This window comes from Myiozetetes cayanensis, unplaced genomic scaffold (genome assembly GCF_022539395.1).
Source record: "Myiozetetes cayanensis isolate MyiCay16 unplaced genomic scaffold, myiCay2020 scf1, whole genome shotgun sequence".
Classification (NCBI taxonomy): domain Eukaryota; kingdom Metazoa; phylum Chordata; class Aves; order Passeriformes; family Tyrannidae; genus Myiozetetes; species Myiozetetes cayanensis.
Window position 1 is genome coordinate 30934436 of NW_026086604.1, and position 21355 is coordinate 30955790.

Below are 21355 nucleotides of genomic sequence, written 5' to 3' on the forward strand. Positions count from 1 at the left end.
TACATTGTAAGGGTGAAGGAAATATCTTCTTCAGCAAGAAGAAATGATATGCTATGCTTTCTGAATTGTCTTATGCTTTTTGAATGGACACTGTTTACAAACAGATGTTTAAGGTCTTGCATTTTCACTTCAGATCTTAGATAAAGCAGGTATCAGTGAATTCAGTTTTTACTATATTTTCTCTTGTGCTAGTCTTGCCTGTGAGCTTAAGCAGTCCTCTCTCCTGAGAGGAAGTCATGTTAAAATGATAGACTCCAGTCAATCACATTTCCTCTCTCTTGGTTTCACTCTATTAAATTAAGTTAGTCCATTGTCCTCTTGAATGACAGGTGTTGCTTTCATAGTTGCTTTTGTTTAGATCTGAATTAATTTGTGGTTTTGTTTCAACCAGAACTGACCATAGTACTTTATCATCTCTCAAATGCCAGTGTGATTTTTTTTATCTGCTTGGAATAGCTTTGTCCTGGGTTCTACCCCACTCTTGGATTATTAACCTGATAATTGAAAAACATTAAATTGATACACTCAGTTTTGCATAACTTTCACATCTACCAAACCCTATTTTAGAGTAGAAATCTTTGCTACTAATCCTGGGTGCCAGAGTGATGTTCCTGTTCCCTCCTCCTATGCCTTAATTAAATCTTTTGTGTAATGGCATGCCTTGATAATGATACTATTTAGGCACCAGATATTCCCATGGGTTTTCTGCATATTTATGTCTGATCTTTCTTGTTTCTTTAAAGTAGGAAAGCCTAGATATGGAAACGACTGATGAAGAAACAACTGACAATCCAGGTAGCATTGTAGGCTAGTTCTCTTTTACATTTCCTTGACTATGCCCTAGCCAAAAACCTAGCCAATCGTCTTAAACAATTGAAATGGACTGAACTACTGAGTATTTTTCATCTATTAAAAAACATCTGTGTTGCTATTGACATTAAAAGCCACAGCCACAGATTCTAGGGCTGTTCTGGTAGTAAGCTCACAGGTATTCAGAGAAATAAACTCCAAATCCCTGTTTTTCCAAAATGCTTATGTGATAAAAGGCTGTGGAGAGGTGGGAACACGTCATGTAATGCATTTTGAATATATCATCCTTTGCAGCAGTACTTAAGCAGTTTAACATTGTGTGCAGTAATTTCACCAGAAGGAAGTGAAGCAAAAGTGATGGTGAGGCAAATGAAAAGCATTGCCTTATTAAGCGTTATCAAGATCCATTGAAAAGTGGGTTATAAGTTTCTCTTAAGAGATAATTTCTTGCATGGAAGAGATTTTTTTTTTTTTTTAGTGGAAATGCGTGCACACACTCCACATTCAACTTCAAATTTCCTACCTTCATTCATTAAATGCATGTAACCTGCGGACATTTGATTTTTTTGCCATTTGGCATCCTTATTGTTTTCAGTAAAAAAAGTGACCTATCTATCCTTGAAAAAATAGTAATTAAAGAGACTTGATAATCTAACTCATGTGGTTTTCAGTTCTCCTTAAAAATCAGGTGTGTGTTTTTTCACTTCCACTGTGTACTGATTAGCCCCCACCCCACTTGAAACTTCCCATGAACTTAGAGATGGGTGATACGTGTCTCGTTTTCTGCCTCTTTGACTATCCTGCTTTCTCTTAAACTTGCTCTTTGCTTTCAACAGAACCAAGAAAACATAAGACAAATTCTTCAGCCCCATCTTCACCTGTCAGAGAGAGAGATTCATGCAAAGGGAGTAAAAGGTTTGTGTGTGATTAGGTGATAGTTTTTCAGTCACATGACTGAATAATGCTTTCAAGGGTTTTTGGACAGGTGACAATTATAGATCAGTAGTATGATTATTGCCATGGTAGTCTAAGGGTATAAAGAAAACAAACACTGGCTGGGGGAGGCCATCCTTTTTACAAGCTTTTAGGTTTTATTTGAAAATGTAGACTACAGTATTTGTGGTCATTGATAAGGTGATGATGAGGGTTGTGTCTGAGATTGTGTAACTAAAATTCATTTGTTCTGGAACTGAAGGCAAAATCTCCCTCTGAAAATCTTAGACTATTTAATACTGAGGGATGTAAATTATTTTCTTAAAACTGAAGAAAATTTAGATGGAGTACCTGTATGACAGTTCTAATGGATTTTTTTTTAATCTCTCAAACACTGATTCTGGTGTCTCTTTGGAACTAGTTCATGTTTCTGGATGAAAGTATCCTTAAACAAGAAAAATACTAAATGAAATTATAAATTTTAAATTGCAATAGTAATGACAAAGGGGTATCACATCCTGTAAACAGTTAGAGCAGAGAGAGTGCCATCCCTTGCTAGATAGGAACACTTTGTTTAGCAACCTTGAGAGCAGGCAGTTATTGAAGGAAGGATTTTTGAAGCCAAATTTTAAATGAGTTTAAAAGGTCAGTGGTTCACAGACCGTAGCTACATAAGTGAAATTTGATTTGTGTATGTGTGCATTTTAATTTTTTACTTTTAATTGTTTGAATTTGTGTTTGTTTGAATGTTTGCAGGCGGAGACATGTGGTCCCAAACAGTGATTCCCCTTCCTCATCTGATGATAAGGAGTTTGAGATACAGAGGAAGAAGAGAAATTTAAGAAGGTTAATGAAATTGCAGAAGAGGGGAGGGAGGAGTCTACTTGGGAGGACTTTGCATATGCCTAACCATGAAGTGTGGCCATCTCCATCTTGTACCCTTCTAAATTGTGGCAATATTCAATCATATCTGTTGGTATTGACAACTGTAACTGAATTGTCTCCAACTGGATTTTTAGAATTGATTTTTAATAAGCAATTTGATTTCTAGGTGGGAATGGGGAAAAGGGTAGAGACACACACTTTGATATAATTTCTTAATGTGAAATTTTAGTGCTTCTGTGCTTTACTGAAGTTTATTCAGAAAGTAAAGCGTCATAACAGAAAATGTTATAAATAGGGAAAATAGGTTTTGTTACTTAGCAAATGTTCTAGAAAAACTATTTTAGTAACAATCTAACAAAAACGTTTTCAGCCTGACGTCTTTCAGACGGATCTTCTGGCACACACGCTCCAAAATCCTCAGGAAGGTCCAGGAGTGGTGGGCAGCCTTTATAATATTAATCCCCACTGAAATAAGTATTTTCTTGGGCTGTAATTTTTTGAATGTAGAAAGTAAAACTATTTGAAAGATATCAGTGTGTTTGGGGAGGGGAGGGATTCTTCCATCATACTAATCAAAGTCAGTCCATGGTCTCCCCATATGGAATAACTTGTTCTAAGCTTGCATTCCTGTATGTGGTGTGTTGACTGGCATGGATATTAATAAGTGCTAAGAGTTGTTAAAATAATTAACTTGGTTTAATGTCTGGAGTGACCATTTTCCTTTATTTACTCATGGCTATTAAGTGTAAAAGTTGGAATGAATATTTGATTATTTAGGAAGTTGATACTGCATTCACTTGCTATCATTAGAAAACCAGAAATCTTCTATCTGCATCATAAGTTAGAAAGCATCTCTTTTTTTCTTCCTTAATTCAAGTCAGATCTCTTTTGCTCAGCTTTCAGAAAAGTGACTTAAAGGGAGTTGACAAGAATACCACAAAACCTGGAACCAGTCTGGCTGGAGTTGAGCAAATGCAAATAGATGCAGTAAGTATTTTTGCTTCATTGTGTCAGTGAGAGGTTTGTCACCTACAGCTCCCTCAGTTTACAGTTTTCTCAAGCAATCTGAAAATTGCCATGAACATTTCCTTTGTGCTGACATCTGAGTTCCGATGGAACCTTATTGAGGTTGCATTTTTCTTTAACATATAAAATGTGTTCTGTTGACTTCAACTTTAGGTACAATTTGATGGCGTGGGTGGTCTTTCTGACCACATTTCATCTTTAAAGGAGATGGTCATTTTTCCCTTGCTTTATCCAGAAATCTTTGAGAGACTGAAAATTGAGCCTCCAAGGTAACAGACACTGTTTAAAACTATAAGTTCTCATTCACCTATTTTCAGGGGAATATTCAACTGAGATATCAATATGTTCCCATACTTAAAAATTCGCAGCAGTGTTGTTTTTTGTTTGTTTGTTTAACAGTAGAAAAGTGTAATGTTTAAAAAAATTGATAGAATCCATCATATATGTAGGTCCTAAGAATTACTGTGTGGTAAGAGTATCATTTAGAAGTGTCTCACCTGTCAGACCTGGAGTTGGAAATGTTTACTTTAGAGTCCCATATACAAGTGGACTTGACTAGTTTGTAAGTAGGAAGGAACTGTCTACTCATAGTCAACTGTAGTTTGTTTTATGAAAGTCCAGTTGTCTCTCCCACCAATTTTTTTTTTTTTCAAATGCTAAAGTATCAGTTTTACAACTGATAGGACATGCAACTAAAAACTTGTAGTGCTTGTTGTGCTGGAGCTAAAATAAGAAACTGTTTGCATTTTACATAGCTAAGTGACTTCTGTGTTACAAAATGAAATTCTTAGGGATTTAATTGTAAGCTTTATATATTTGGCCAGCAAAACCCAGTTGTGTTATATTAGGACTTTAAATCCTTTGCCTTCAGCAACTTTAAAAGTATTGCAAACAATGAAAAGAAAATATTTATGTGTCTTGTTTCTTTATTCATTGAAATTCTTTTTGAAGCAGCAGTGTGTTGGCTTTTCTACTTGATGGAAATGCAGAAATGCAGAATATCTTTCCAGCTTTAGACTACTTCCTCTTCCAAAAACTTACAACTTTTCAAGGGAGAATTAAATGTTTTACTATAAAGTCTTGCCTTTTGTGAAAACAGAAATATATATATATAGTGTATCATTGAAAAGCTAGCCCAGTCTCAGATTCTGCACTGGAATTTTTTTCTTGTTTGGCTCCAATCACCCCTGTTTGTCGGAAGTTTTAAAAGTGTCTTTTTGAGACACTACAATCTTTTCTCAAGGTTTTGTATTTCTGCATTATCCTCTTTATTAACTTTGTTTGCTGCCTTGCTGAATTGCGTAGGAACACTTTTGACTTTTCGGACACTTCAGCTGTTACCGCTATCTTATCCATGAAGTGTTTTGTTTAGGAGAGCAGAGTTGTGTGTTTTAGGAACAGAGGATTATAATAGGTACTTTTCCACGATGTCTTTTCTGATGTCATTTTTTTAAATGAATTTTTTTAAATTGTAGAGGCTGTCTGTTCTATGGTCCACCAGGGACTGGAAAGACACTGCTTGCTCGTGCACTTGCTAATGAATGTAGTCAAGGTGACATGAGAGTAACCTTTTTTATGAGGAAAGGTGCTGAATGCTTGAGTAAATGGATAGGAGAATCTGAACGACAGCTTCGTTTATTATTTGAGCAGGTAAGGTTGAAACATGCACTGCGTTCTGACCAAGTTTTAACTAGTTTTCTATGGTTGAGAAGAAATCATTCTTTTTCATGTTTTGTCAACTCCTTCCATTGAAATGGGACTGTCAGTGTTTCCTTTTTCAGTGGAGTTTTAGGGGCTTGAAATCTTGACATGTATTGGGAAAGACTAGTAGAACAGACAAGAAAATCCTGCCAAGTGCCACCACTACCACCTCCACTCCCCTGCCCTCCAAAAAAACTCCTGCAAAACTCCCAAAAAACCCAGCAGCCACGCAAACAGTCACAAAAAAAGGTTTCAAGAAGCAGGAGGTGGTGACTTTACATCGGAGGGAAATAGATGGAGGCTGAAAGCGTGGTCATTTAAATTGGTAACAGAGGGCTGCTTCCAGAACCTGTAGCTGAGTTAAGTCCTGTCTCTGTTCTTGGTGGTTGCCAAATAGCCATAAAAACTATTGGTATGGTTTGTTTCTTGTCACCCAGTCTCAGTGGGTTGACACAGGCTGCTGTCTTTTGTTATTTGTGCCTCTTCTCTCTGTTAGCTCGATTAGTAGAGATCCCTGATACTAGTCTGAAAAATCTAGTTTGTGCCTTTCCAACCATAATGTTTTTCATCCATTTTATCTTTTAAATAATGCTGTTTTACTAATGTCAGTATTCCTATGTTTTCATTGTAGGCCTACCAGATGCGACCTTCAATTATTTTCTTTGATGAGATTGATGCTCTCGCTCCTGTACGGTCTGGTAAACAAGACCAAGTTCATAGGTAGGACATGTTTTGTATCTACATAGAAGCTGTTTGATCTTTATGAAAAGAAGACCACAACCTATTTAACTTGAGGTGACATATTCATTTATCTTGAAAACTAGTAATTTGATGCCAATGAATTTCAGATGATTTTTAAACAGTAATTGAAAACAATTCCTAAACTTGATATCAGCACAAGGTCTGTGATACCTTATCTGTATTTTGTTATGTCTTATAACAAGTCTTCTGCTAATCAGCATCTCATCAATAAAAAGTTGTCCTTTTGAGTGATGTGGAACTGAAGAAAATTTCCTAAACCAGTGTATAAAAATTGTATTTTTCTGTTAGCTCTATTGTGGGGACACTTCTGACACTTATGGATGGCTTAGACAGCAGAGGAGAGATTGTGGTAATTGGAGCTACCAACAGACTGGATTCTATAGATCCTGCCTTACGAAGACCTGGACGCTTTGAACGAGAATTCCGCTTCAGCTTGCCAAACAAAGAGGTCAAAACTTCAACTCAACCTTAATGCTTATGTGGCAAAGTCCACCTTTATAACAAACCCCTGTAACAAGGCAGCTTTGCAGAGCTATGCAAGTCTCCATCAGTAGTGTACAGCTCGGACAAGAGAGGGCTGTCTGGAGAGACTGTGTTGTACTGTGGAGGGCAAACCTGGTACTGAATATATACCGTTATGACGACTGTTTTACTTGAATGAACTGGTAGAAAAGGAAATCTGATGAAGAAATGAGATTGTCGCTGTGAAATTTCGCTAAATTTGAGAGAATTTTCTTTGACAAAAGAAATCTCCATTTGAGAAAGGTTTTTACTACATTTTTTTACTTCATGATCATTAGGTCTCACACTGGTGAAAACTCACTTTTTATGGAAGATATAAATGACTTTTATTTCACTGGAGTCCCCAACAAGAGTTTAGAGTAACCATGTTGTAACAAGCAGAGAATTATTAAATTTCCTTCTTGAAGATGCAAAGGGCATATTAATAACTGACCTTTAAAATTTAGCAGATAAGAAAAGTATCTGTATTAGTGTAAGAGATTTTGTGGGTTCGCATTGTGGTTGTTTTTTTAAAAGTTAGGGCAAAGTAAAATGCAACTGTTTTGTTTTCAGGCAAGAAAAGAGATTTTCAAAATTCACACACGAGACTGGAACCCGAAGCCATCGGACAATTTACTTGAAGAGCTGGCTGAAGAATGTGTTGGTGAGTTTGAAAACAGGGTGGGTTCCTGCACTCAACTTGAGTCCTAGGGAACCTCAGCTTGTACCAGGCAGTACTCAAGCTCTTGTGCCTTGCTGCAGAGCAAGGCAGTGAGGCAGCTGACATGCCTTCGGAGCAAACCAAGTTAGATGCTGCTTTCAATTTTCTTTTTGTCCCTCAGAACACTGAATGGGTTTGGGACATCTTTCCCAGGAGCAAAGTTTTGACAAGCAGGCTGTGAGCCGTGTAACAGAACTTCTCTGCGTTGCAGGAACTCTTTCAATTGTCTCTTAATCTGGTGATTTCTAGCTGCGTACCAAGTCTTTCAGTGGTGCAGTTTAGAAATCTTGGCCTTGAATTCTGTTTTGCCTGAGACTGAGATAACATTTGATTCTTGTTTTGTTTATTAGGATACTGTGGTGCTGATATTAAAGCCTTATGTGCCGAAACTGGCCTCTGTGCTTTGCGGGATCGCTATCCTCAGCTGTACAAAAGTAGAGAAAGACTGCAGATAAACATGGATTTGATTAAAATAAAAGCAAATTATTTTTCTGCGGCCATGCAGAAGACTGTTCCAGCTTCACAGAGGACTGTGCCTTCCCCTGGGCGAGCGCTATCAGCTATTTCAAAGCCACTGTTAAAAAACACACTGGAAAGAATTTTACAAACCTTGCAGAGAGTATTTCCCCATGCAGAGCTTGCACTAAAGAAGGACCAACAGCAAGGTATGATAATAACATCCACTTGTTTAAAAATCTGACAAAGAAAATCTTGTGATTTGTGCAGTCAACATACACAAAACTGTCAGCTGTAATTACAACACAATTTTATATTTTGCATGTGCACAGTGCCGGATGGAGCTGTGAGTGGCTCACAGTATGCAGCAGACAACGATGTATTCTTTGCTGGAGCACCCTTTTTCTGACAGTAGCTAAAGTTGCATTTATCATTTCAGAGATGGATCTAAGGTTTAAAGTATGAGGCACCTCTTTCCAAATTAATGCTTACATGGAGGGAGAAGGGTTTTTCAGGTGTCTGGAAACTTTTGAAGTTGTTCCTAGTCATCATTATTCTAAGGAAAAAACCAAGTTTTTGTCAATAGAGAGGTAATGCCTAATGCAAATTGTGGGATGTAAGACAGCTTTTTGCAATTTACTTTGATCTGTGGTAGAATGAACACTTCAGAAAATCGCATTCAAATGACGAAATACAAGAGAAGTGTTTTCCAGCACTGATTTTGAAGATGTATTAGTGCAAGAGATATGGAATATACAGGAAAGTTAACAAACTTCTCTTATCTTTAAATCCTATTGTAGGAAATTATGTGATTGACAGTGATGAGGAATCGCCATCAATCTCTGAAGAGAAGCCAACTCATAAAACGTCTGATCACAAAAAGGCAGAATTCTGCACTTTTAGCAGGTATGTTTGTCCTCTTAAAGGTTACATTTTTAAAATGGCTGGATCTGTAAACTGTTTTGATGTGAGTGGTGCAGGATGGAGTTAAGGGGTTGTGTGTGGGGGGATCAGTATTTGCAAGAAATAAGCGTGAAGATACAACTGTGTATTAATGTTCTGAGTACACTGCCCTAACCCATCAAACTGAATGTCCCACCCCTCTTTTCCTAAGTCAAAGTGGACCACAGATTATTAGAACATTTTGGTTTAATCCATGGTATTCCTTGGAAGACTCAAGACCTCAAAAAATGTGTTCTCTGTCCTTTTAGCTTAAAAAAACTCCATGGACTGCGTAGCCATCTTTTGTCCTTTTACTTTCCAAGATTTTTAAACCTGTAGCCAATTACACAGCAGAAACAAAATTGAGAAATGGTTTGTTAAAACACTGTGAGAAAAACTTGAACAATGTCTGTATTTTGTATCTTTAACCTACTGAATTTATGTTAATCTTTTGACGTTTTAATTGTGGTTGTCCTGTAAGCCAACTGTTAAAAAAATGTATTATCCATGTCACTGTTGGGTCAGTTATTTTTCTGTTTCTATTGCTCTGCTGACCTCTTCACAAGTATGTTTCACATAAGTGAAGCAAGATTACCAGAAGATTAGGAGACTATTCAAGATGAAACCATTACAATGACTGAATAAAATAAATTTTATATGTGTGTAGTGTATTGCTGTAATTTAACCAGTCCAGTCATGTGTTTCTTCAGATACTGCTGATGTATTTCAGTGCCCACATTAATTTTTTTCCTGGATATGTTTTGCTCCTTCCTTCCCACCATCTCCAGGAACTATGGCCAAATTTCAGCTAAACTTGACATCTCACATTTACCAAAAGTCAAGACATGATGAAAATGGTTGTGTATGGGCAGTAAAGAGACCTAAATTGGTTTATGCTGAGAGAAAGAGTTGTTATTCTGCCCTGTATCAGGTTACTGACCAGTTGTTGTGTGTGGATTTGGCTGGACAGTCCCCATGTTGGATTTAAGAGCTGTTACTTAACCCAGCCAAAGGAATGGCAGCCATGCTGGGGACTTGCAGGGTTCCTTAGCGGACGTATAGTACCAGTTTGTGAGAAAGTAGGCTTTAACAGTCTTCCTGGTCACAGACCAACTTATTATTTGGTGGAACAAGGAGTGTATTTACAAAAAAAAAGAAGTGCATAGGAAAAAGTTTAACATCTGTGTGCCTATTCATCACTCATTTTTAAACTTATTTTCTTCTTATTGCTTTAGAAATCCTTGTGACCAGCCAACATCTTACAGGCCACGGTTTTTACTAGTTGAAGAGCCAGATTCTGGGCAAGCTTCTGATTTGGCAGCTGCAGTAATACATACCCTTGAAACCTTTCCAATTTATACACTAGACTTACCAACTTTGTTTGTTAGCACATCACCAGATGAAACATGTGTACAGGTAGCTTTTTTTTCTTGTTAATCTCATAGGATTGGTGAACTGTATATAAACTAGTGAAGTAGGCAAAATTGATTGATAATGGAGGTGGCCTGATTTGAACATTCTGTTACATTTACTTCTCTCCTAAAATCCACTTTTCTTCTACATGGGATGATACCAAGTAAGGACATTATACGTAGTCACGTTTTTCATTTGAAATGAAGCAAGGATAATGTTGCTAGCAGCCTGGGAAGCTGGGAGGTGCTGCTGATAAACCTCTCTTTGTGTCAGGAAATCCTGCTGGTCTCAGTGGGATCCAGAAAGTTGTTTTTGTTGCTCCTTAAGATTCTGTGCTACCAGTAGATGGCTCTGCATCAACCTGACGGCATGTATGCACATTTTGTAGCCTGGTTTTTTTTTTGTTTGTTTGTTTGGTTTTTTTGGTTGGTTTTTTGTTTTGTTTTGTTTTTTAATTATATTTGTTGGACAGTCAAGGTTTTGAGGAAAAGAATAGTTTCCTTTTTTACACATAGATATACAGCTTATACTGCTGCAGTACATGCAGTAAAATCATTAAAATTCATGGAACACTTGGATTTGTGCAGTGGTGTGTTTTCATTAACTAGAAAAATGAAATATAAGTAGATTAGTGCTGTTTTTCTTTTTTACTTTTCAGCAGGAAATCCATTTCATTGCTTGGCATCACTGTATTAAAACATCTGGATCTTTAGTAGCAGCATTTGAGAGCTGTACAAGTCAGGACAGACATCTTATGTGACTGGATACTAATTTGTCACATAGGAGGAACATCTCCTTTCCAGATTGTTTATCTGAAACAGTGCATGGAGAAATTTGTTGTGTGAAAGGACTGTTGAGGCTTCCCTCGTGCAGTAGGTACGCGTTGTCTTCTGTGATTGAGGTGCCATCTGGAGGCAGTGGCTTGTGGTCTTCAAAGCACATCATCTGGTCTGGTGGATCCTTTGGTAATGAGAGGCTGTGAGTGATTTAGCTCTTCAGACAGGCTAAGGACTGGTCACCTCTTATAAAATGTGCTTGAAGTTATGAACTATAACCAGGCTTCTTGTGCAGTGTTAGTCCTCATCTTTTCACATAGGTCTTTCTTTGTTCAGACTGTGCATCAGTCTGACTTGGGTGTGTGTCCACTCGGAACTGAAAATGGAATAGTTGAAGCTGTGTAGCAAATTTTCCAGGCTAATACATTTTGCTGAAGGGTTAGTCTTTGTTTCTTCAGGCACACCACCACATCAGCTGAGTTCTGAGGCTCTTAAGGAGTTATGTTACACCTAAGTGAGTTTTGAAATCTGACAGAGATTCAGGTCTGCTTCTGTCTCCATATCAATGTCTGTATTTTAGTAAAAGTGAAAATTTTATCTTATTGTTAGGAGTCATTCATTTATTGGTTTGTCTTGATGTTTTGGCTTCAGGTACTCCTGTTTCATAAGATAGTTTGACCGATACATAATTATTTAGTAGCCTGTTCTACATGATTCAGTTCTCTTACCCAAGCATTCATTTTACCAGTTGATGCGAGAAGCTCAGAGAACAGCACCAAGTATCATATATATCCCACAAATCCCTTCCTGGTGGGAAACTGTTGGACCTACACTGAAATCTGTTTTTACAACACTACTGCAGAACATCCCAAGGTTTACTCCAGTTTTGCTCCTTGCAACATCTGATGTGCAACACAGAGATCTCCCAGAAGAGGTATTTCTGTTGATACTTTTCTTTCTTTGTTATTCAATTTCTTCTTAATTTATAACTCCCTGAAGCACTGGAGTGCTGTGCTGCTCTTAAGCAAATTCATACTCAGGCACCCAAACCAGGTTTCTTAAAACTTGCTTAGACAAAACAATGCTGAAAGCATTTCTCTAAAGTGTTTTCTCACTAAGGATTGACTTCGACCCAACTTCTTCTCCTTTCTCACATACTCAAGCTTATTAGACAGATATATAGACTTGCTTCAGACAATTGTTTCAGTGGCTTCAAGATGGTTAGGTGTGTCCTTAGTGAAGAATATATGGTGTTTGAAAGGTAGCTATGAAAAAGACTGTTTTTCTGAAAATATTTATACTGGAAAAATATGGTGGTCACACAGTTAACTGATGGAATATAATTTCAAATTTAAATTATTTTATAAAAATTTCAATTACGGTCTTCATCTGGGTGAAAACTTGACAAATTAGAAAGCTAAGGTCCAATTCCTGTTTAAGTAACTTGGAAATAAATTTTTAGCTGTGTTCCTTAACAAAATTCATTATGAGAACATGCTGAGCTTTGTAGATATCTGAGAGTGTTCATTAAATGAAGGTGTTCAAAATCTGAATATGCTGCTCTGATTATTTTGTCTCAGTAACAGGAGTTTTTATACTGTTAATAAAGGCCTTCTAAAGGATTGAAATTCCTTCCATACCTTTTGATATTAGAGATGGAAAAAATGGAGTACAGCTTGGAAGTAAGCAATTTGGGACACCTCATTTAAATTAATTTAAAATATAATTAAAGAAACCCCAAACATCTCACTAAAAAGCCCTCACTTTTCTGCTGAGCCTTGCCTGTTTCCCTCTGTGGCTGCCATAAAGATTCAAACCAAAAGACAGCAAGGCAGGTAAATACAAAATAAACAGCCTGGGGGGTGGTGAATGTCACTCCTCTTTCAGTGGTTTATCTTGCAGTTTCTTACTGGAGCTTGAACTCTAGAAGGTATTCTTCAAAGAAGGTGTTTTAATTTGACATGCTATAAAAATCTAGCCTTTTAAGGCCAAGAAGATAACCTTTCATTGATTATCTTATCCAGATGAGTATTCAGTTTAATTTAGAGAGGTACTCATCCTTTTGGAACAGAATATAAAAAATTTGTGTGGCCTTGTTTACCTTACTTTAAAGTTTCTTTTCTCCTCATACATTAGGTAAAAGCATTGTTTAATAATGAATATGAAGAAGTTTTCAAAATCCCGCGGCCTACCTCTGCTGAAAGAAGACATTTTTTTGAGGACTTAATTATGAAGCAAGCTGCTCAACCTCCTGCATCAAAAAACAACACAGGTGAGGAGGATATTCTACGTATAAAACTTTGCTAACTGTAAGTTAATGGCTAATACAGTATTTGCTTTGGTGGTAATTTTTTATCAATCATTTCTCATGCACTGATATTTGAGTACCATCAACTGACTATAATTTCCTGATTAATTTAAGCTTGGCAGCCACTGGAAGTCTTGCCCATAGCACCACCACCTAAGCCTCGACAGCTGACAGAGGAAGAAATAAGACAGGTGGAGGAGGAGGAAGAGGATACGTTGCGTGAACTTAGGATTTACTTAAGGGATGTGGTTCGTAGACTTATTGTTGACAGACGTTTCAAACCATTTATGAAGCCTGTTGACCCAGAGGAGGTAAATTAGTGTTGATCTGTAATTCTATATAATGTATTCATGATTTCTTTGTGTGTATGTTTCTCAGTGTTTGCTGTTTCTAGGAGTTTATCTTTGTTTTTAGGACCATACTATTCTGATTTTTCAAGGAGCAGGAAGTGAATTTTACTTTTGTTGACTCCTTGAGGCTCTCAAAAGTCTGTTATTTGAGTCTTCACTGAAAGTCCTGTGTTCTTTCTAAAATGTTTTTAAAACATTAGAATATTTCAGTTGGAAGGGACCTACAAGGATCATCTAAGTGCCAGTTACACCAAATGCCAACACAGTTTGCCAGTGAAAAGGCTTAGATATGTAGGCATGTTACAGTACTGAAAAGTAGAGAAATCTCTTTCTCTACAATTACAAACATTACCTATAGGGTTGTTTTAGTAAAGCCAAAAGCTCTTTAATTGACTGTCAATAGTTTCTGTGAGAACAAAAGTAGAAGCAGCAGTTTGTCAAATAACTTTTCAGTCTCCATTCTCACTTTTATCTGTATCTTTCCTCAGTATAAGATCAAACATAAGGGCTGTGTGTTTTTTCCTTTTTCCCATACATCTCTCATTTTATTTATCGAATAAGTCTAAGCCAGAGGCACATACTTCAAAGTAAGTTTTAGTTTTAAGATAGCTTTGCCTTTCAGAGAAGTCTCATTCCCCTATACATCCACTGACTTGTCTTTTCCTTTCCTTGTACTTTCTGAGATGTGAATAATCTAAACAAACATAGATGTCCTAATCTAAACTATTCAGTAGGCTCCTTTTATAGTTTCAGTAAAGAAATTGTCCAGGTAGCTCATTTGAAAAAAGATGCTGATACAACCCTCCCATGAAGGTGGGGTAACTGAGGTTCTTATTAATAAATCCCTTGGGGTGGATTAGAGTGAAAAAACGCTGAATGACTGGTGTTTATATGTATAAGGTTTATTTTAGAACAATGTGGTTGAAATTGAAAGGAGATATGTAGCTGTTTTGGTCATTATCTATAGTAATATAACTATATAAATGTGTAAATATAATTAATAATAATAATAAATAATTTTGGTAGCTACTACGTTAAATCTCTGAGCACATATATTTCATTTGCAGGCACCCAATTACAAGGCTGTTATTAAACAGCCCATGGACCTCTCAACAGTTCTCTTCAAGATTGACATGCACCAGTATCTAACTGCAGGAGATTTTCTGAAGGACATCGATCTAATCTGTAGCAATGCTTTACAGTACAACCCCTATAAAAGTCTTGGAGGTGGGGATGTGCTTTTTATCCCTGGTTTGGTAAAAATTTTAAAGGTGTAAATTGATAAATGTCATCTGCAGACAGTAGATGTGGGATTAGATAAGAAATGCTCTCTGGGATTGTTTAAAGTTGCCAGGTTGTAAATAAACTGTTTGCTCATGAAATTGTGCTAGATGTGTTGATTGGTAACTAGTGCTTTTGCTTTAATAATTAACTTTTCTGTTGTTATGCTGAAAATACCATCTGAGATAACATTTCAGAATCTACCTATGAAAAGAGAAAAATCATTCTAAGTAAACAAAATAAAGGGTTTAATTGTCTAGTAGAATATGCTCAGTTCCAACTACAATTTCAGATGATCTCCTGAGTCACAAAGCTTATGCTTTGAGTGATACGGTATATTCCATAGTGAGGCACGAACTGGATAAAGATTTTGAACAACGCTGCCAAGAAATTAAAGAATCTCGTAAGGAAAGAGGTATGTCTTTTGATGCTGAGGATTTTAAGACTTGTCTCACTCTTTGTAACCAACTATGCAAGACACTCTGCATAGTGCTCTGCAGGGTGTAAGAAAACAGTCCCAAAGTGTAATGAAAAAATGAAGATGCCAGCAGCACCTGTGGATGCCAGTACCCCCTGCTCTAATGCAAGTTGAGTTTTATTCAGTCTTCCTTGGAGAAGCTGTTAAAGTCACTGCTACCTTCGCTGTTCCTGTGGCCTAACAGCAGGTTCCTGTGATGCCTGGTTTTTCACGCTTGAGGCATTATATTTTTTATTATGCTTCACAATGTGGGATAAACCCTGAGGTGATTCATTCAGTGTGGTTATGAAGTTCAAGTCTAGTGGCTGCTTGGCATTGTAAGAGCCTGGCCTTGATAACCCAACTGACATCTAATGGCACCTACATTTTGAAGTCAAAAACATTGTATGCGGCTGTTTCTGAATATTCAATTAGTTCTTAGTTACATGGAGCAGTGTTTTCCCTTTCTCTGCCTATAATATATCTAATAGCAAACTGGTCTTATTAACTTGCAGCTTTTTTCTCTAGACACATGTAGGGAGATGGACAATGGTACTTAAGCTGTGGTCGTTTTCTTTGCAAGTAAGATGACTGCTGCATTTTGGAGAAAGAACTAATGGTAATGGTTTGGATTACTTTTTCTTATATGTCTTTGTAGAGAAGTCTAAAAGAAAACACAAAACGGAGGAAGACTCTTCCAGTATTGCAGCACAGATGAAGAATCCTTCCCAGGATACTCCTATGGAAGAACATGAAAATGTACTTCAAGGACAACAGAAAACTGGGACAGAAAATGAAAGAGAGGAAGTGACCCTTGTGGCTGAATCTTCTGCTGAAAGGAAGAGTGTCATACTTTCTGAACATTCAGACGTAAGAAAGGCGAGTGGCATGCCAGATTCGCAAAAAGCTGGAACTTCTGAAGATGGACATTCAAATGGTAAATGAAAGGTCAAAGAGGTCATTCATCTCCTTTCTCTTCTTGAAGAGGGTGAAACTATTTGTTAAGTTTTAGCCTTCTTTAATTCCATTCTGTTATGTCGATTGTGTGTCTCTCAAATAAGCACAGTGTTTCTTGCATAATGATGCTGCTCCTCTAGGTACGCTGGCCTAACTCACAGTTTTCTGCAGGGGCTGTTTTTTTCTGATTCTGCAGTTTGTTTTTCAAATGGTACCTATTTTAAAAATTCGTACCTTTTGTACAAGTATCTTCTCAGTAATAAGCAGCCTGAGTTAAAAACCTGTACTTTGAGCAGTGAGGAATTGAAGAGTCACATGTGGAATAGAAAAATTATGTTCTAATGTTTGAAATGTAAGATGTGTTTCCTAACCTAAAATACTTTTTTTTTTTTTTTACCGTTCCTTTCTTTTTTTTTTACCAGAGTTTTACTGTGCAGTGCTCTTGTGGCAACATGACTATTTTTTTCCATAGTTTTACCCTGCCTTTTTTCTCTAGTGCCTTTTTTTTGTGTGCCCAATTCTAATTTTTATGGAGCAGTGCCAGAAACAAAGGAGAAGTCAAGCATTTCTCAGTGAAAACATGGTAACAGTTCTGTCTTTGTTGCAGAGAGGTACTCTTTTCCAAGTACAGGATACTTCACTGATACTGTAGTCCAGATAAAGAGCAATCCTGACTTAAGAAATTTGTGTCATTCCAGATTCACAAGTACATCATACAAATTATGTGGGATGTTCTCAGGTGGATGAGCAACTGCAAGTATGTGATGGGAAAGCAATGAAAATTCACACACAAGGAGTGTCTGTGGATTACTCTGAGCTCAAAGTAAGTCTAACTTCAATTTTGTTAACACCAAAGCAGGATATTTTCTTGGTACCTGTATGGTTGTAAATTAAGTCAGTTGTTAACCAATGCCAATTCAAACAACTTATGAGAGGGATATAGAGCTTGTGAAATAATTCAGCCTGTGATGGACTATGAGTGGTGTTTCCTCAGCTGGTGTGGACTGCTACTCTTGCTTTTATGAACTAAATTTTAGGAAACTGGATTCTCTTCCTCATTTTCAATGTAAAAGGGCTTGTTAAATTTTAAAATAGTCCACTGACAACCTGCTACTACTGTTGGTTATTAATGTCTTAGCAGTTTTTATGATGAATTGGGGATGCAGGTGTTGTTTGGGTTTGCTATTCACATGTTTTCATTTATTAGGAACTGGGAAAGGACCTTGGTTTTTAGCAGTGATTACTTGAAACCTGAAATTAGCAGGTTGACCTGAAGCTCAACCTGGATAAAATACTAATACCTGCTTTTTTTTTTTTTATTTCTCAAATGCTTTCAAAATCCAGTGTTAAAATTCTACCTTCATACAGTTATAGTGTTACAAGTCCAGTCCCCTGTAGGAAAGAAGTTGCTATCCTAAGCTACAGCTGGGGAAAAATAAAAAAATTGGCCTAGCTGCAGAGAGCAAAAGAGTCCTCTGCATGAACTGGGATGAGAGATTCCTCTGCATGAGAGGGTAGAAGAAGGACCTGACCCTCAGGGAATATAACCTTGAGAAGAATTTGAGAAATTGCTAGGTTGAAGTCCTGGAGGTTGTCCAAAGGAGCAGAGGATGCTCTTTACTTGCCACGATGAGAAAAGGAGTATTTACCTGGATGTTTCCCCTGTGTGGGGAGAATGTGACCAGAGAGAAATCTCCATTGGTAAAATAGCTTTTCAACACAATTTCTGTCATGTTTTTAAGAGTTGGGCTGATTTGTAGAGGTGAAACTAACTTTCCAAGCTGGCTTCCTAAGGAAGCAAATTTCAGGGAGTTCTGTTGTTTATGTGTGCCTGTGTAATTCAAGAAGCCACAAAGGTTTTTCTAGATTCAGGGTGCTAACAGCACGTAATCCAAAGTTATTGCCTACTGACTGAAGAAATGGTAGAATAGAGCCCATATATATGTTTGAGCTGTAAACAGAGAGCTACAGTCCTGAAGCACGCCTTATAGAAAGCTTGTTTCCCTAACATTGGTGTCATTGGAACTTGCTGCTTGTACCAGAGAGCCACTCCAAACTGTGGCTACTTGGTTTTGTACGGGGTTTTCGTTTGGTTGGTTTTGTTTGGGTTTTTTGTGCTTTTGTTTTCTGGTTTGTTTGTTTGTTTTTTGGGTGTTTTCTGTGTGTGTGTGTTTGCTTTTTTGCTTGGTAATAGGTGTAGAACTTGATGAACATACAGAAGAGCGTACAGTTACCTATGTGGCAGCAATTAGAAATAGTTTCATATGGGATATTGGCCATGAACCTCTGTCGTGTCCTACTTATTGTGTTTGCAGCAGCTGAAATCACGCTGTGCGATTTTTGTGCATCTTCGTTGGACGTTGTAAAGGATGAAGCTGAGGGGGATGCTTAAATCTTGTGCTAGCTGATCTGAGGGAGGCAGAGTTCAATAGCAACCAGTTGTCAGGCAGTAATATTTCTGTTTGGTGTGGCTGCTCTCTTAAGCTACATCTTCACAGCCTCACACAATGCACAGCTACTGAACAGCCACAGCAGTGCTGCCACTAGAGTGTTAGCGTTGCTTTTCCAGAGATTACCATGTTCACATCTTCGGTAAAAGAAGGGACTGTATGAGAGGTTGGTAATTTGCTACAGGCAGTCACACTCTTGAGTGGCAAGGTAGGAGCTAACTGATGTTAGCACAGTACACATTCAGCTCATGGATAAAGTGGAGCAACAAAGGATGGTTCTGCTTCCAGCTGTTACAGCTGTATCTGAAAAATCTGTAGGCTGGTTTCCAAATACGCATTTTCCAGAACCTTGTATTGCATTTCGAATGAAATGCAATTGTGGCTTTACTGTGGCAGCTACTCTACGACAGAATGGGTTGTGTCATTCCCTGGTGTTCTAGAAGCAGTTGGTTGGCAATTATGATCATTGATGTCATACACTGATAAGTAAGAAAATATTGCCTGAAATGTAAGCCTTCCTTTTCTCTGAAGTATAAAAAATTACTTTGTTTTCTCTAGTTAAATCTTGTCAGATATTTAATCAGACTTCTCTGAAGTGCCACTTTTATTTAAAATAAAGAAGGATGTATCCTGCACTATTCTGAACTGGAGTTTCCAATTTTTTTTCAGCAAGTATTGGATTCTCTTATTGTGGCAACTGAGAATGTCAGTATGTCTTGCATGGAAAGACTTTATGCTGTTCTCAGCCAGTGCATTTACCAACACAGGGAAGATAATGACAAAACTGAATTAGTGAAGGTAAGTTTTTCTGTCTTATAGCACTTTCTGTCACACACTATTGTGTGTGTGTTTGTGTATGTGTTACATATAGGTATGTGCGCACTGTGAACATTACACTTATTTAGCACTATTCTTTGATGCCTAGTTGCCTGTTTCACAAGGCTTTTTCATTTCAATCTGGAAGACATTTATCCATATTGCAAAGCCGTTGTTGTATTTGGCAATTCAGCAGGAAAAGGCTTGAAGACAATGGGTCCCCCCACACAGGCCTCTCAAACCAGTTAACCTCAGTCTGTCAATAGCCTTTCTCCAGAACATTTTCAGGGGTGGGGGCTGCGAAAGGAGGGCACTCTTCTCAATCTGTCACTTCCTCTTTCTTCCCTTGCAGGCAGTAGCATGTGGTAATGATCGTATAGTAGTCAGTCCATTCTTGAAAAGAAATTAAGTATGAAACATAGCAAGAATTTGAGACTTTTCTCTAGTCTCACCAGACTTTGGTTTTAACCAGCATGGCCCAAGTGTCTTTAATTGACAATTAGGGAGCTTTCTGCCTATGACAGTTTGATGTTAATGGGTCAAATTCTCTAATCTCTTCCTCTAAGAGAAGATTTCTGAATTGTCAGAACTGAGCAGAAATCTTCCACAGACACCTGTGGTTCCAGTTGGGTATTTCCAGTATTGAGTTGATTCAGATAGGCTGGATATTCAGTCTAGCTTCAAGATCATTGAATCCATTTGTCTTTCAGATGCTTGTGCCTGAGAATAGATAAAAATCTTTATGCCTCTCATTCTGCCTTAAAAAAAAGAGGAAGCCTCTTCTCTTTGGCCTTAGTCATCTCGATCTTTTCTTCCACAACTGATAAAGAGTTAGAAGAGATGCTCTGTCCTGATTGTGCATCACTGAGGATTTTGGGGATTCAAGGAGACCACTCCTAAAATATGCACCCTTCTCTCACAGAGCATAGTGATGTGTTTTATCATGAGAAGGAACCTGTTTATGTTATCTCAGGGCATGTGAACTTTTGTAACTGGACTTCATTTTTTTGTTTGTTTTCTACTTCTACATTTAGCTTTAATGAAAAAATATCCTCTGTTCAGAGTGTCTGCATGAGGTGGCTGGGAGCAACCTCTACTGTATGAAAAGAGAGACTTTAACAAGTCCTTAGTCAGAGTGCAGAACAGAACAGTTCCAGCTTTTATTTGTGATTCTTCAGGAACTGCCCCTTTTCTCATTGTTAAAGCCACCACTGATGAAGATCCATAGTCCCATGATACAAAGCCCTGCAGCCTCTCTAGCCTACTTCTGTTTTGTGTTCCTAAGGATGCGTTTGAAGCTAGTGGGTCTAGAAAGATGTTGTGGTGGCAGTAGCACATGTATTGGCTAAATATTGCTAACAATTGTATGTATGAACAGATTCTTAATTATTTTGATGAAGAGGCATAGAGGGTTCTCAAGCTTGCATTCACGCTGACTCCTAATTTGTCTTTTTTTCTTAATAGGCAATGAAGAAAGAAATTGCCGCCTTAAGTTCTCTCTGATACTTGACTTCAGTGCACTTTACTTGACATATTCTGAAGCTGGTGTATGGCTCCCAAATAGTTAAATTATATATAACATCTCAGTAATTGAGGCAGCTATAGAAAAAAGAACAGAAGAAAGAAACTTCTTTCAGTACTTAACTGAAACCAGACATAATCTCAACTCTGATCGTGAATCGTCTTCTTGCACATTGGGTAAAAGAACCCGTTTCAGGACAACAGTGTTTTCTTTCCATGAAAACAGCATGAATTTTTTCTAGAGGGTATTGATTCTGTCTACTGATTTTGTCACAAAGCTTCCAGACAT

General features: G+C 37.6%; 1 protein-coding gene across 1 annotated transcript; it reads left to right on the top strand.

The window, feature by feature from the left end:
- The first annotated feature begins 83 nt into the window (after nucleotides 1-83).
- LOC126639768 (ATPase family AAA domain-containing protein 2-like) lies at nucleotides 84-21048 on the top strand. Its single transcript, XM_050314951.1, has 23 exons — nucleotides 84-113; nucleotides 747-795; nucleotides 1647-1725; nucleotides 2500-2589; nucleotides 3525-3615; nucleotides 3808-3923; nucleotides 5130-5304; nucleotides 5987-6075; nucleotides 6406-6565; nucleotides 7192-7282; nucleotides 7690-8004; nucleotides 8596-8701; nucleotides 9973-10153; nucleotides 11675-11860; nucleotides 13063-13198; nucleotides 13349-13545; nucleotides 14652-14811; nucleotides 15158-15280; nucleotides 15366-15452; nucleotides 15981-16259; nucleotides 16978-17102; nucleotides 19399-19527; nucleotides 21010-21048. Exons 1-23 carry the CDS (start codon nucleotides 84-86, stop codon nucleotides 21046-21048), a joined length of 3033 nt encoding a protein of 1010 aa, XP_050170908.1.
- Nucleotides 21049-21355: the final 307 nt, after the last annotated feature.